At 53.5% G+C, this 15189-nt stretch overlaps 1 protein-coding gene across 3 annotated transcripts in view; it reads left to right on the forward strand.

The window, feature by feature from the left end:
- Positions 1-686: 686 nt before the first annotated feature.
- LOC144752026 (uncharacterized) overlaps positions 687-15189 on the forward strand; it is a 149723-nt gene continuing 135220 nt past the window's right edge. For 2 of the 3 annotated variants that reach the window (XM_078639982.1, XM_078639983.1), the window contains exon 1: positions 946-1111. In XM_078639982.1, the coding sequence (XP_078496108.1) occupies positions 1054-1111 (58 nt within the window). In that variant the 5' untranslated portion in view covers positions 946-1053. Of the gene's footprint in view, positions 825-945; positions 1112-15189 lie in introns of those variants that run through there. The other variant, XM_078639984.1, reaches the window with a different exon arrangement.

The following is a 15189-nucleotide window of genomic DNA, read 5'->3' on the forward strand; positions in this document are numbered from 1 at the left end:
TAAATAGCGATTCCTTAATTTTCGCTATTTAGGAAATGCAAAATCCTAGATTGATGCATGTGGCCACAAGTGCCTAAAATCTATGCTGGTAGTGTTAAATCCACGTCATGCCACTTTAATCCATCAGACCAGTGCTTATTTCGAGCAGGTGGTTTCCAGGACTCACGGGCATTTAATTGTCAGCACCAGTTCTAGTGACAGTCCACCACACGGTTGCGCTGTCACTTTAATTTAGAGATTAGCACAACAACCGGTGTTTATTAAGGCAAATCGCATTGAAAATGAATAATACCTGCCTCTTCCGGCCATTATTATAGTTTTGTCTAGCCTGAAATAGTTTGAATTGTAACTCTTGTAGGAGTGCGATGGCTAGGTGGTATGTTGGTACTGTTATTGGCAGCGCTGGCAGGGGCAATAGGCTGTAGTGGCCAACGGAGAAGGGCCCTGACACTTAACTTTTTACAAATTAAGCACTCCAGCAGACTTCCCTTTATCTCACTTTTGCAGGCCCCTGACTTTTCTTTTTGCTGGGGGTTTGTTGTCTTTCACTTCCTCCCTCATACCGATCTGAGTACATTTTCCCTTTCTAGCACTGGATAAATGTCTGATCATGTGACAAAATAAGTGCCGGTACCCAAATATAAGTGGCGGCACCACCTCCCCCACCTCAAATTAAGCACCGAATTCATACACCTGCCCAGAATCACGACGCCAGGACTCAAACATGGTTCCCTACTTTCGACGCTTATAGCACTTGCTCTAAGAATCTTCTGCGTGTCCGCTACCCGGGTGTCACAACAGAGGCAATTACGTCACGGGAAGAAGTGAGTGGAGGTGAAGCAACAAGTGTAAGGAGTGGGGGTTTGGTTAGGGGGAAGGAGGGCAGAGGGCACATGAAGGTCGCGGCACTCGGGGAGGTATAAAAGAGAGTGTTCTCGGTCTTTGGCTGGCCCCTACTCCTTATTTGTGCACTGCATAGACGAAGGACAAGTCCCAGCCAGGCCTCTCTTAAAGGCGCTGGAAACTCGTTTCTGGGCGCACAGAACGGCTTTTATGGACCACAGGACGATGAGGTTCTTGTACTTTGTGGCAATTCTAGCCCTTGGCCGAGGTGAGTGGCTATAAAACATGTATTCGTTTTTGTTAATTAATTCTTGTTAAAAAGTGTAGACCAGCAGAGCGTAAAGAAATGGACACGGCCGCGTACTTGTTCGCTTGGTTTTTATTTGAACACCCGAAAACTGACGTAAGCATGTCAATGGTTTAAAAATAGGATTAAATACGTCTAGGATTTATGGTTAGAGGGAGACCAGACAACGCCCCCTTTTACGATTGCAATATTATAACAGCCATGAATTGTTTGGTACAGTTAATTTTTCTATCCGACATACCGCTGGTGGCGTGGTAGAGTGGGCCCTCCGACAGGACTAGCCCAGTAAGTTTACCATCCCCCCAGACTACTCTTGTTTTTCAGTGTTCGACATGGGTCATCACACCTGAATTCTCCATCACGAAGCCGCAGACGTAAAGGGAAAACAATTCTTACAAGTTCACCAAAACGTAAGGTCCTGGCAGAGCAGTACCTCGACATGTATCCTACGCCGAGTAGTGTCGACGTGGAAGAGGGACGGGCACCAGTGCTTTAAATGAGCCGGTAACGGCAGCTGTAATCAGGCCCTTGGGGGGAGGGGTGGGCGCCATACTACCCTCAGGAAGCGGTGGAATGGATTCAGCGGAGGTGGTAGGTCATCGCTTCCTGCGAGTAGCAGGGCGTCCACACCTCCCCAAAGGGCCCCCTTCTTTTTCCAGATGTATATAGCGCGAACTTGACCCGACGGTATTGGGGCGCTTTCCACGAGGACAGTTTAAGAGCCACAGTGGTAGGTAAACAGAAGGAGGGTGGGAGCACCCAGCCTCACATCCCAGCTCTCCGTTTGCCCCAGTGCATCATGGTAAATGTAGTGCGTGTTAACACTTACCTCAGTAGTAGCCTTCAATGTTTCACTCTGGTTGGTGCAGCCTGCGCTGTGTAACTCTAGACACGTGTTCTAAATACAACACCATATGGGGGTTGACGTACTAGTCCTATTATCAAACCAGGGATGTGCAACTTGCACACCAAATGGGAATGCAAATTGTGATGCAATATTTGTGGTAATAGGCTTGAAGGAGGTCACAAAACAAGCAACCTGATGAATATTAATAAGGCAGGTCGTAGTTTATGACTCTGTGATTGGCTACAAATGCAGGAAGAGAGGCCGGCAATGGACAGCAGACCTCCTCCACCCTGCATTTGCATTCCTAAATGTTAAACCTCCTCTTTTTTTTTTTTTTTTTTAAGCAGCCCGTGTCCCTTAAAGAGTGCTGCTGCTTTTGTTTAAAATAATATATATATTTCAATTTCTGGAAGACATTATGGGGATCAGGCAGTGGTCCTATGTAAGTGAGTCGTGGTCATATAATATTGTATCCTGTTTCCATTTATTTTGTGAGCGCATGATGTTTACGTAATACTTTACGAATCTATTACAGAAGCAGGATATTGCTCTATTTTACAGCCTTCTGGTCTTGTGTGCGTGCATTCACAGTTGCAAAAGAAGTACATGGGATGGGGGAGGGGGTCAACCATGGCCCTGCCTCTTGCATATGAACAGAAGCTGTGCAAAAGGATGCAGTGCTAGTATATATGGGAAATTCTCGAATTTAAATGTGATATTCATCTGACCGAGTGGACGACTTTATTGCGAGTATTAAAGATATAGGGCCATCAAGACTGACACATCACTTTCTTACTATGGTGTGGTGTTTGTGTGTGTGGTCTTTTTTTTTTGTTGTAATTTAAAAAAAAATATTATTTGTAATATATCCATTCATTCCACACTTTGCTATTTCCTAGCAGGACTTCCTAATGGTCAATTTAAAGAACAGTTTACCGTCCTCAGAAGGATGGGAGGCTGGGTTAGCTTTATGTAGATTTGAACCCATGATCTGCAGAACAGAGCTGATGTCAGTTGCAAGGGTTTATTAAGTGATTCATCTACCTGGAGTGCAGATGTCCCCTTTATTGCTTATCGCTCATGTCATATACAACAAGTTTTGACCCCTGTTCTATCTCGTGGTAAGCAGAGAATGTCACTGGACAGCTGTTAGAAGGGCGATCCCGGGGGAGGCAGAAGATGTCTGACTGACCACCCCTAGGTCCACCCCTCCGTCGAGAAGTAGCCGAGCGTTAGCGAGAGGCCTCCTGGGGGAGGGTCCTCTCCTAGGTTCGTACAGCAGAGTAATCACACCACTACAAATGGACACCACACCAGAGGATAAGTTCTTAGGCTTTTATCAAGAATAAAAGGTTGTTTGTCTGCAGCGATATGCACAGGCAGATCGGGGGATCTGTAAAGTCTCGTAATTAAGGGACAGGGTAGCGGGACAGTCTTAGTACTGAGGAAGGAAGGGATACCCTGCGCACAGCTCTCAATCCTCGAGCCGGGGGGTTCCGAGAGGTCGGGCCGCGGCAGCGCCAGCAGGCCTCGAGGTGGTTACGGCGAGGATGGACGGCGGCAGCGCCAGCAGGCTCCAAAGATGGTTTAGCGAATAGGGGCCGCGGCGACGCCAGCAGGCTCCAAAGATGGTTCAGCGAATATGCACTGCGGCAGCGCCAGCAGGCTCCAAAGATGGTTCCGCGAATATGGACCGCGGCAGCGCCAGCAGGCTCCAAAGATGGTTCAGCGAAGATGGACCGCGGCAGCGCCAGCAGGCTCCAGAGATGGTTGCAGGTTTCAGGGAATTGAGTTCGTCTCTGGGTCAGCCGCGACAGCGTCAGCAGGGCTCTCGACTCCAGGATACAACTGCCGTCCTACTCCGGGGCTGGCCCAGATATAGGACTGGAGTCCTTTGATGTCCGGACCCTCTCGCCTGGGGGGGTCAGAGGGGCCGGGATGATGGGGTCTAGACACCCAGCAGGGGGGTGGAGCCAGCGCCCAGGGAGGCCGGAGGGCGATCGATACCAGGCGTCCGGGGACGGCTGGAGGGCCATCGAAACTCCCCTCCTCTTGGATTCGTTGAGTGGCCACTCTGTCACCCGGGGGGATCTTGGTGCCTCGATGTCGGGGCTTCGCTGGGGCCTTGGCCGGGGCCGAGGCCACGTGCTCGGGACGTGATGGGCTCAAGATGGAGTCGGGCGAGGCCTCGTGCTCGTAACGTGATGGGCCCAAGATGGAGTCGGGCCTGTAGGGGTGGTCCGGAGCGGTAGCCGGACCGGCAGCGTTGGGGGCGTGCAGGGTCCGCCATGTTCCAGGAGAGGAGAGCCGTGGTGTGTCAGGGGGGTTGCTCTCGCCGGTAGTTCGTGTAGGGTCGGGCCAAGGGGGTGCCCGTGGCCCGATGGAGGGCCGATGTCGTCCTGGGCTGCCATGCGGGGAGGGGTAGGACCACGCCATGGGGCCGGGTCCAACACGCGTTCCCCCCCAGCTGAAGGCAGGGGAGAGTCACCCATCTTCTTGGGGGTTCTCCTCGCCGAGGCGGAAGAACCGGGACAGGCCATCAGCATTGGCGTGGTCGTTGCCAGGGCGATGCTCCACAGTGAAGTCCATCCCTTGGAGGGAGATGGACCATCGCAGTAGCTTCGGGTTCTTGCCCCGCATCTGCATCAGCCACCGCAGGGGCCGGTGGTCGGTCTGTACCCGGAAGTGGGTGCCGAAGAGGTAGGGCCGGAGTTTCTTTAAGGCCCACACGACGGCGAAGGCTTCTCTCTCAATGGTGCTCCACCGTTGTTCCCTAGCCAGCAGGCGCCAACTGATGAAGGCCACGGGAAGGTCGATTCCCTCAGGGTTTACTTGTGATAGGACCGCCCCAATGCCGTGCTCTGAGGCGTCTGTTTGGACCACAAACTCTCGGCTGTAGTCGGGGGCTTGGAGCACAGGGGCGGTGCACATGGCAGTCTTTAGGGTTTCAAAGGCTGCTTGGCACTCTGGGGTCCAGTGTACCTTCTGTGGTAGCTTTTTGGAGGTCCGTTCTGTGAGGGGCCCCACAATGCTCCCATAGTCCTTTATGAAGCGCCGATAATATCCTGTGAGCCCCAGGAAGGCTCGGACTGCGGTCTGGGTGACCGGCGGCTCCCAGGCCCGGATGGCGTCAATCTTTGGCTGGAGGGGAGCCACCTGGCCGCTCCCTACTTGGTGCCCCAGATAGGTCACGGACCCTTGGCCGATCTGGCACTTGCTGGCTTTTATTGTCAGTCCGGCCCGTCGGAGGGCCGCCAGGACCTCCCAGAGGTGTGCCAGGTGCTCGTCCCAGTGGAGGCTGTATATCGCAATATCGTCCAGATATGCGGCACTGAACTCTTCTAGCCCCGCCAGCACTCTATTCACGAGTCTCTGGAAGGTGGCCGGGGCGTTTTTAATGCCGAAGGGCATCACTTTGAAATGGTAGTGGCCATCAGGGGTCGAGAAGGCAGATCGCTCTCGGGCACCTGGGGTGAGGCCGATCTGCCAATATCCAGCCGTGAGGTCGAAGGTGCTGAGATACTTGGCGGCCCCCAGGCGATCGATCAGTTCATCCGCCCGGGGGATGGGATGGGCGTTGGTCCTGGTGACGGCATTCAGCCCCCGGTAGTCGACACAGAACCGGAGCTCCTGGGGTGTGCCGGGGGCGGCGGCTTTAGGGACCAGGACAACAGGACTGGCCCAGGGGCTGTTGGAGGGTTCAACTACCCCCAGAGCTAGCATCTTGGCAACTTCGGACTGAATGCAGGCCCGAACTCGGTCGGGAACTCGAAAAGCCCAGTGTCTACATCGTGGACACACCACCGGGTGACTCCGGGAGTGAGGGAGAATAGGTCTGCAAATTGCCCCAGCAGCTTCCGGCAGTCGTGGCGCTGTTCGGGGGTCAGGGTAGAGGAGAGCGTGACCCCTTCGACGGAGCCGTCCCTCTCGGTGGAGCTCAAGAGATCTGGCAGAGGCTCTGAGTCGTCTTCAGCTCCGTCATCTGTAGCTAGCAGTAGGCTCAGTTCGGTGCGGGCAAAGTGAGGCTTGAGCCTGTTGGCGTGTAGAACCCGTAGGGGATTCCGGGGGGACTCCATGTCCACCAAGTAAGTGACGGGGCTCTTGCGCTCCACCACTTTGATGGGCCCCGTCCATTTGTCCTGGAGGGTGCACGGTTCGACCGGGGACATGACCCAGACCTGCTGGCCCGGCTCGAACTCGATGGACGAGGCGTTCTGGTCATACCAGCGCTTCATTTCCTCCTGGCTGGCCTCAAGGTTGGCCTCGGCAAGTTCCCGGAACTTCCGAGTCTGGTTGCGGAGGGTCAGGAGGTACCGGTAGACGTCCGGGGGCGCATCTTAGACAGCCGTCTCCCAGGCTTCTTTGACGAGGCTGAGGGGACCTCGGACGGGATGCCCGTACAACAGTTCGAAGGGGCTGAACCCCAGGGATTTCTGGGGCACTTCTTGATAGGCGAACAGGAGGCAGGGCAGCAGGACATCCCATCTGCGTCGTAGCGGCTCTTCTAGGCCCTTGATCATCCCTTTCAATGTTCGGTTAAACCATTCTACCAGTCCATTTCTTTGAGGGTGATACGGGGTGGTGAACTTATGTGACCCCGCACGGTTGCCACAGGGACCGCATATATTTAGATATAAAGTTGGTGCCCCGATCACTCACGACCTCTCGGGGGAAACCGACTCTGGAGAAGATCCTCATTAGCGCTCGACCCACCACGGGGGCCGTGATGGTGCGGAGGGGGATGGCCTCCGGATAGCGGGTGGCATGGTCCACCAGGACGAGGATGAATCGGTGCCTCTGAGAGGTGCGGGGGTCCAGGGGCCCCACGATGTCGATCCCCACTCGCTCGAAGGGGGTTGTTACCACGGGAAAAGGCTGGAGCGGGGCTTTGACTTTCCCCCCGCTCTTCCCGCTGGCTTGACACGTCGGGCAGGTTCGGCAGTGATGGTTCACTTCGTTGCGCATTTTCGGCCAGTAAAAATGGGTCACCAGGCGGCTGTAGGTCTTGTCCTGCCCTAGGTGCCCGGCGAGGGGCACATCATGTGCCAGGTTCAAGAGAAAGTCTCTGAATCGGGAGGGGACGACCAGCACCCGGCTGGCTCCCAGTTCGGCAATCTTCTGTTCGCTATAAAGGAGGTCGTGCTCCCAATAGACCCAGTGGGACCCCGAGGGGTCTCCGGCGGCTTGCATGGCGGCTTGTTGTCGGATTCCCTCGAGGGAGGGACACGTTTTCTGTTCCTGCCGGAACTGTTCGTGGGTGGGGCCACCTTCTTGGCGCCATTGAGCTAGTTCTGGAAGGTGGCCGAGCTCGGTGAGGGCTTCAGGGTTGGGCCCCTGGGGCCCGGGTTCAGGGTTGGCGTCCTCGGAGACGGTGGGCGGCGGAGGTGCGGGCCACTCCGGTTCTTCAAGCGGGATGCCTTCGTTCGGGGTGGAGGCCCGGGCGGTCATGGAACGAGTGGTTGCACAGACCCACTCGGGAAGGCCTAGCATCCCCAGATGCTCTCTCCGCTCGACATGGGCCCAGGGGGAACTTTCCAGGTCGTTCCCGAGGAGGCAGTCCACGGGGGCATCGTCCCGGACAGTTACTTTCCGCATGCCCGACGCCCCTCCCCACTCGAAGGGAATGCGTGCCATCTGGCACAAGCTCTCGGAGTTGTCCGCCGACCGTACTGGGCTCAGGATGTTGGGCAGGATTTGTTCAGGGGTCACTAAATGGCAGCGGACCGCCGTCACTGAGGGCTTCGGCCCGGTGTCCATTAATGGTGACCCACTGGCGGTACTTCTGCGTGTTGTCTGGGATCGGGGCTCGGGGGACCATGTCTCTTTCGCCCAGGCACACCAAGGACATAGCGGCGGCCTCCCACTCGGTCTGTTCGGGGACTTCGTCCTCTTCCTCGCCTCCTTCTTCACCCAGGGCGGCGGCCATGATCTGGCGGTTTGGAGGGCCGGTGGTGCCGGGTCGCTGGTTCATCGGGCAGAGGGGGTCATTAGCATAGTGACCCAGCCGCTGGCATCTGTGGCAAGTAACGTTCGGACGGGGCCCCGGTCATGCTCGAGGGGCCCCCCTTCGGCCTAGGGATGGCGACGTGGAGGTAGGGGAGGACCCCGTGGGGGCGTCTCGGCCCCTGCTCTGACCTCCTCCGCCGCCTCGGGGTCCGTAGTTCCCCGGGGATCCCCGGCCGTAGTCTCCCATCTGGCTCCGGGGGACTCGGGTGCTCGCCCATCCATCAGCCTCGACAGCGAGTTTTCGTGGCTCTGTCAGTTTGCTGTCGAGGAGATGCTGCTGGAGTTCGATGAAGCAGTTGTTGGAAAGTTGTTCCCATATGATGAGGTCGACCAACTGCTGGAAGGTGGTGACCTGACTGCCTTTGATCCACCCCTCGAAGGCTCTGCTATAAAAGTTCAAGTATTCCACCCAGGTGGTACCGGGGATTTTTTTACAGTCTCGGAATCGCTGCCGGTACATTTCGGGGGTGAGTCCGTAGTGAGTGAGGAGGGCGGTTTTCATGTGTTCGTACGAGGTCATCTCGGCATCGGGAAGCTCTAGCAGAGCGTCCCTCCCTTCGTTGACTAACTTCTCCCACAGGCCGGCGCCCCAGTCCTTGAGGGGTACTCGATGGGCGGTCATGGCTACTTCATAGGCTTTGAACCACTGTTGGATGTCGTCATTCTTATAGTACTCCTTGAGGACATCCTTGGGTATGTGCACCTTCGTGTCCACAGGAGGGGGCGAGGTCTTGCCCCCGGAGGCGCTGGCCTCGCTCGTTTTGGCCTTGATCTCTAGTTCCTTTAAGCCACGCTCATGCTCGTACGTGAGTTTCTTTTCTTCGAGTTCTCTTTGTCTTCGTTTCTCCTCCAGGTCTCCTTCTAGCCGTAGTTGCTCGAGGGCTATTTTTCTCTCTGCCAGCTGTAGTTCTCCGTCTAGCCGGAGTCGGGCTAGTTCTAGTTCGTGCAGCCGGTTCCTCTCTCGTTCTCGGGCGTCTTCGTGGGAGAGGCCCGTGTCTAGGTTTGCGGGTCTTTACCCCGCTGGGGTCGTGTTGGTCTCCGGGCGTCCGTTCGGGCCCGGGTTATCTTCATTCTGGGGTGGCGTGTCTCCGGCTTCCACCCATGCTTGTAGGGCCGATTTAAAGTCTTCCTTGGTGCTTAGGCCAGTGGTAGCGATGCCTAGATCTTTGCAGAATTGTTTCAACTCCTTATGACTGTACTCTTCCATTTTCTCTTTCGGGAATTCTGCAGTCGGTCTTGTTTCTTGAGTAGTCATGCTCGCGGTGTGTTTTTTTCTCGGTAGCGGTTGACTCACTCTCTGTACGAATTGCGTTAGCTCTGATCGCACCGCCTGCCACCAATGTTAGAAGGGCGATCCCGGGGGAGGCAGAAGATGTCTGACTGACCACCCCTAGGTCCACCCCTCCGTCGAGAAGTAGCCGAGCGTTAGCGAGAGGCCTCCTGGGGGAGGGTCCTCTCCTAGGTTCATACAGCAGAGTAATCACACCACTACAAATGGACACCACACCAGAGGATAAGTTCTTAGGCTTTTATCAAGAATAAAAGGTTGCTTGTCTTCAGCGATATGTACAGGCAGATCGGGGGATCTGTAAAGTCTCGTAATTAAGGGACAGGGTAGCGGGACAGTCTTAGTACTGAGGAATGAAGGGATACCCTGCGCACAGCTCTCAATCCTCGAGCCGGGGGGTTCCGAGAGGTCGGGCCGCGGCAGCGCCAGCAGGCCTCGAGGTGGTTACGGCGAGGATGGACCGCGGCAGCGCCAGCAGGCTCCAAAGATGGTTCAGCGAATAGGGGCCGCGGCGACGCCAGCAGGCTCCAAAGATGGTTCAGCAAATATGGATCGCGGCAGCGCCAGCAGGCTCCAAAGATGGTTCCACGAATATGGACCGCGGCAGCGCCAGCAGGCTCCAAAGATGGTTCCACGAATATGGACCGCGGCAGCGCCAGCAGGCTCCAAAGATGGTTCAGCGAAGATGGACCGCGGCAGCGCCAGCAGGCTCCAGAGATGGTTGCAGGTTTCAGGGAATTGAGTTCGTCTCGGGGTCAGCCGTGACAGCGTCAGCAGGGCTCTCAACTCCAGGATACAACTGCCGTCCTACTCCAGGGCTGGCCCAGATATAGTACTGGAGTCCTTTGATGTCCGGACCCTCTCGCCTGGGGGGGTCAGAGGGGCCGGGATGATGGGGTCTAGACACCCAGCAGGGGGGTGGAGCCAGCGCCCAGGGAGGCCGGAGGGCGATCGATACCAGGCGTGCGGGGACGGCTGGAGGGCCATCGAAACTCCCCTCCTCTTGGATCCGTTGAGGGGCCACTCTGTCACCCGGGGGGGATCTTGGTGCCTCGATGTCGGGGCTTCGCTGGGGCCGAGGCCGGGGCCGAGGCCACGTGCTCGGGACGTGATGGGCCCAAGATGGAGTCGGGCCTGTAGGGGTGGTCCGGAGCGGTAGCCGGACCGGCAGGGTTGGGGGCGTGCAGGGTCTGCCATGTTCCAGGGGAGGAGAGCCGTGGTGTCAGGGGGGTTGCTCTCGCCGGTAGTTCGTGTAGGGTCGGGCCAAGGGGGTGCCCGTGGCCCGATGGAGGGCCGATGTCATCCTGGGCCCGCCATGCGGGGAGGGGTAGGACCACGCCATGGGGCCGGGTCCAACAACAGCTAAAGGGCGAGCACATTTTAAGTGGGAGCACTACACCACCCCAGTCTGTAGGAGGACTGGAGTATAGTTAGGGAGAGAAAGCTGTTTTGAGATTTTGTTGGGGAGAAGGTGAGTGACAAAGGACTCAGATCGCTTTGCTTACTGGAGCTGACTCCCCAGGAGGAGAGGGGCTGCCTGATGCCGGGGTAGGCAGAGTCTGGTGGCTCATTGGACTAATGCATCCACTGTAGGGGTCTGTTCAGCCCCATGGGCAAAGGTTCAATTCTAGGGGATGGGGGTCCACTCAGCTTTTCATCCTTCTGAGGTCGATACGAGTACCATGGAGTTGGGTATCAACCATCTGTTATTCAGCCCCCAGATACCCTTCTGGGTGAATGTGCGCTTTACAAATACACGTCATGCTATGTTAGGAGTGAGTGGTGCATATAATCAGTGCCTGCAGTGGAGTTTGTTCCGTGTTTCTCACCTTGGTGATGGTTCTGTGCTTCACTACAGGGCTTTGAACCCTTATGAATTCTGAGGATGAGCTAGGAATCTGATGAGGCACCTGATGCATCAGGACGGGTATAAACCTGCCAAAACACAACAATACCATAGATGGTAAAAGGCTACAACAAACACCATACGCAAGTTAGATAAACCACCTGCATCTTTAATCACCAACCTTCGGAGGGAATCCAATGTTGCTGAATGCAAACTAGGCCTGGGCAAAGCACTTAGCTACGCTCGCGTAGTTTGTGCAACTTCACACTACGCGAGCTGCACGTAGCACAGTGCGAACATGCATAGCAGTCCTTTTTTGCTTGCTCGCGGTCCTCAACGTCAAGTGGGTGACCGCGAGCAAGCAAAATGACATCCTGGCGAGACTTCTTCCTCGTTCGCGATCAGCAACAACAAGTTGCCGATCACGAGCGTGTAAAATAAACCTCCTGCGAGATTCTCAATGCAGGGAGGTCTGTTTTCTCATTGAGAGTGGTCACGTATGCTCGCGACCGCTCGCGATGAGAAACTACCAGTCCACGTTGAGAAAGCTGCCGCTCGAGGAAAAATCTCCTTGAGCGGCAGAAAACTACAGCTCTCACTGTGCAAGATGCCGTTTTCAATGATTGCACAGTGCAGGATGCTTGTCCGCACTGTGCAATCATTGAAAAAGGCATCTTGCACAGTGCGAACCTACTACTACGCAGTTCGTGTAGTGTTACGCGTAGCTCGCGAAGTGCACTTCACGTAGCTTCACGAAGCACTACTTCGCAAACTATGCCCAGCCCTAACAGACCACCAGGGAGGTAGTGTTAGGTTAGGACATCAGTCAGTACACAGTCATCGAGACACACACATGGCACAAATCCCCACAGGATTGCCCACCAAGCTATTCATCTAGGGTTAGCCGACCACAGTTGGAGTGCTTCGGAAGGAGGAGGTCTTCTGATGGTCTAAGCGGGGTCCCACGTCCTGACACCCCTCAATGATAGATGAGCTGGAGAAAGGTTGTACAGGGATGACAACAACAATGTAAGGTTGCAGAGATGGATAGGTTGGTAACCAGATGTTGGAGTGACGAGAAGCTTGTCAGAAGCCCCGCAACATGCGGGGCATCCAGATATGGGCAGGACCAGGGAAAAGACTAGAGAAAACAGGAAGCTCTGCAATGAATCTGGCTACATCCAATTGGGCCGTCTGGAGATCCTCCCGCCTGTTTGGCATGCCCCGTCGGGTGAGAGGGTTAAGGGTTCCATTTCACCCTACCTCGCTGAGCAATCTTACCATTCACTTCAAGGGAAACTCCGAGCTCTTCAGAATGTGCCTGAACAGGACCTCTAGGTTCATTATTAACAAAGAACCGGATCGAGCCTTATGACTATGGGAATCCCTACAGATTGTGGTGTGGCGAAGATTTGCGCTGCACAAAGCATGGCTGAATCTCTGACAGACGTGCGACCAAGATACAAATATCTGGTGCTGGGTTGGCCTGCTGCACTGCATTGCGAAGCACTGCCCAGGAGCAGAGATGGACTGTGAGCTGCTCAGCCCACCCAGTTGAATGAATCCAGAGAGCCTGTTTGTTCTACTCCTCTTGGCTCATGTCTGATAGATCATGAAGCAACTGACTTGCCGCCAACTTGCTCCATCGTTTCCCTTAGGAAGAGACTCTACGTTTTTGTAAACCTTGGGCTGGTTAGTTCACACAGCCGTATACATTTTGTGTAACCCTTGGGCTGGTTAGTTCACATAGCCGTATGGGGACCTCTTTTTAGGGTTTACTGGAGTACCTACACATGTAAAGGTAAATCCCCAGTTCTCAACTGTTGCCCCCATCTTGCTAGTGAAGAACAATACAGTTGCATGGGTCCTGCACTCTCAAGTACCAGCACTAGCATCTAGAAGTCATATTATTTAATCTCCAACCCTAGTTAATGACCTAACCTAGAAAATCATGATGATGATCGGCCTAAGATGCCGTGTCCGTGCAGGAAGCATCACCCCCTACTCCACCAATGCAACCCTCTGGCAAAAAAACGAACCACTCTAAGGCTCGTCTGCCATTATTTGTTCCTGACCTGGGTCTCCCAGCTTAGTTTGCAGGTGGGTTTTCCAGGGGATGGGTGTCTGCACTGGCTGTGGTTACCTCCAAGAGCTCACACTATCCCTCTGAGACAAACTTGTGCATGGCTGGGTAGCCGGATTGCCTTGTCCTTGTCGTTCCTTGAACTGTTTAATCTGAGCCTCGATGGGAAACATATTCTGTGAGCCCACTGGATTATGTGACAAGACTGTGAATGCATCTGGAACCCAAACTGGAAGTGCCACACTGACCACAGATGCTTGTTGTGTCAGGCACACAATGTTTTACTGGTGGAGGGATCCAATGGTAAGCCTTCAATGGGTGCTTCAGATCTGTCGAAGAGGATTCTTGATTTGGAAAGGAACACCGCCAACAAACTACTAAAGTACTTTGCTCAGATCCCAACACAGTTCTAAGAGAATCTTTGCTTAGATGACCCAGCCAGCAATAGCACACGCGGCAGGTTGTTTCCAAGAGAAATACGTGCTAAGTTTAAGCAGGGCTGAATAACCCAAAATTGAAAATCACTCAATAACATTAAAAAAACAATTTTTCAAAACAATCTTAAACTTAGGACACAAAGACAGCATCAGGTTGCACTATTCTTGTGCTCAACTCAACGCAAGCAATGTTCTTTGAAGTCTCTCCCCATCCCCCACCAATCACAACTTGTGCTTAGAACGAGGACCAGTGGTGGAATAAGAGAAAACAGAGGCCCAGGACTCCATACTGTGCCTCTTCACCTCTGTGGTAAAGGATGTTTACATATCTCTACAAGATAAAGAGATGGCTTAAGTAACTTGTTATTGGAATACTAAGCATACCAGTAAATGTGAATAGATACACTATACCAATATCTCTGTATAACCAGCTCCCTATGCTTCTATAGGTAACTGGGATATCCTGTACACTAAACACAAGGACGCATAGATATCTTGCATAATACCTGTAGACTCACACCTCTCCCTATGTTTAGATTAACTACATTAAGCTGTGTTACTATGCATCCTTTGTGGAAGATGAATATAGTTTCCACTTAACTTCAGTAAAACTGCAAAAATAAAGAATGCCATTAACATCATGTAAATCGATACTCTTAGAAATATATACACAAACTGGAAATCTAATACCTTGTACACCAAAGACTTTAATATAAATATGTACAATGTCCTCTTAAGAATCCACCCTGTTTCTTTACAGGAACTCATGGCGGAACATACAATCCCAGGCTAGAGATAGCAGATAATTATTACCCAGAGTTCAAAGTAAATTCATCAGGGATTAGTTCAAAGTTTGTTTTCAATCACACACGACTACAGGATACTTCTCTGTAATCTAAAATGTCTATAGAAGAATCCTGTTGGAAGCAAGAGGCCGTGTACCTTCACCACAAGGTCATGCTTAAGCATTTTATTATGCAGCTAAGAGTGGGACAGATCTGTTAGTCTTGACTGCCAAGTGGGTACCATCTTTCGGGTAATCTTAGCACCATATTCGGTCCACTGCAGGTCAAATTACGAGCTAAGGTGCAATAACGTCTTGATGTTGGGAGCCGCTCCTCCTTTACACTACAGCCATCCGGTCCTCAATGCTTCCAGGTACCAGGTCTCTCTGTGTTGTCCACTGAATTTTACTCCAATCACGAAGCCCTTCTAAATGTTGTCTCTGTATGCCAACAGGAGGCCAGCCAGATGACACCTGGAAAGTTGGCACCAGCAGTACCAGGAGGGGTGTTTTGAGAACTTAAATCTTCTCTTCTAAACACTAACCATCCTATTTTTCTTTTAATCCTGGCTGTGGAACCCACTAATAAAGGTGCAATTGGTATCCTCAAACCAGTTTGAAACCACTTCCCTATTAACTGCACTTTGTCGCATCACTAGTCCTAGTCACAGGGTGACACTCACTGATCAATCACTAGATATATGTTGTGTTTGTTTTTGTATTGTGTCTTTTGGTTTTTAGGTTTACC

Source organism: Lissotriton helveticus, chromosome 4_2, assembly GCF_964261635.1.
Source record: "Lissotriton helveticus chromosome 4_2, aLisHel1.1, whole genome shotgun sequence".
Taxonomy (NCBI): domain Eukaryota; kingdom Metazoa; phylum Chordata; class Amphibia; order Caudata; family Salamandridae; genus Lissotriton; species Lissotriton helveticus.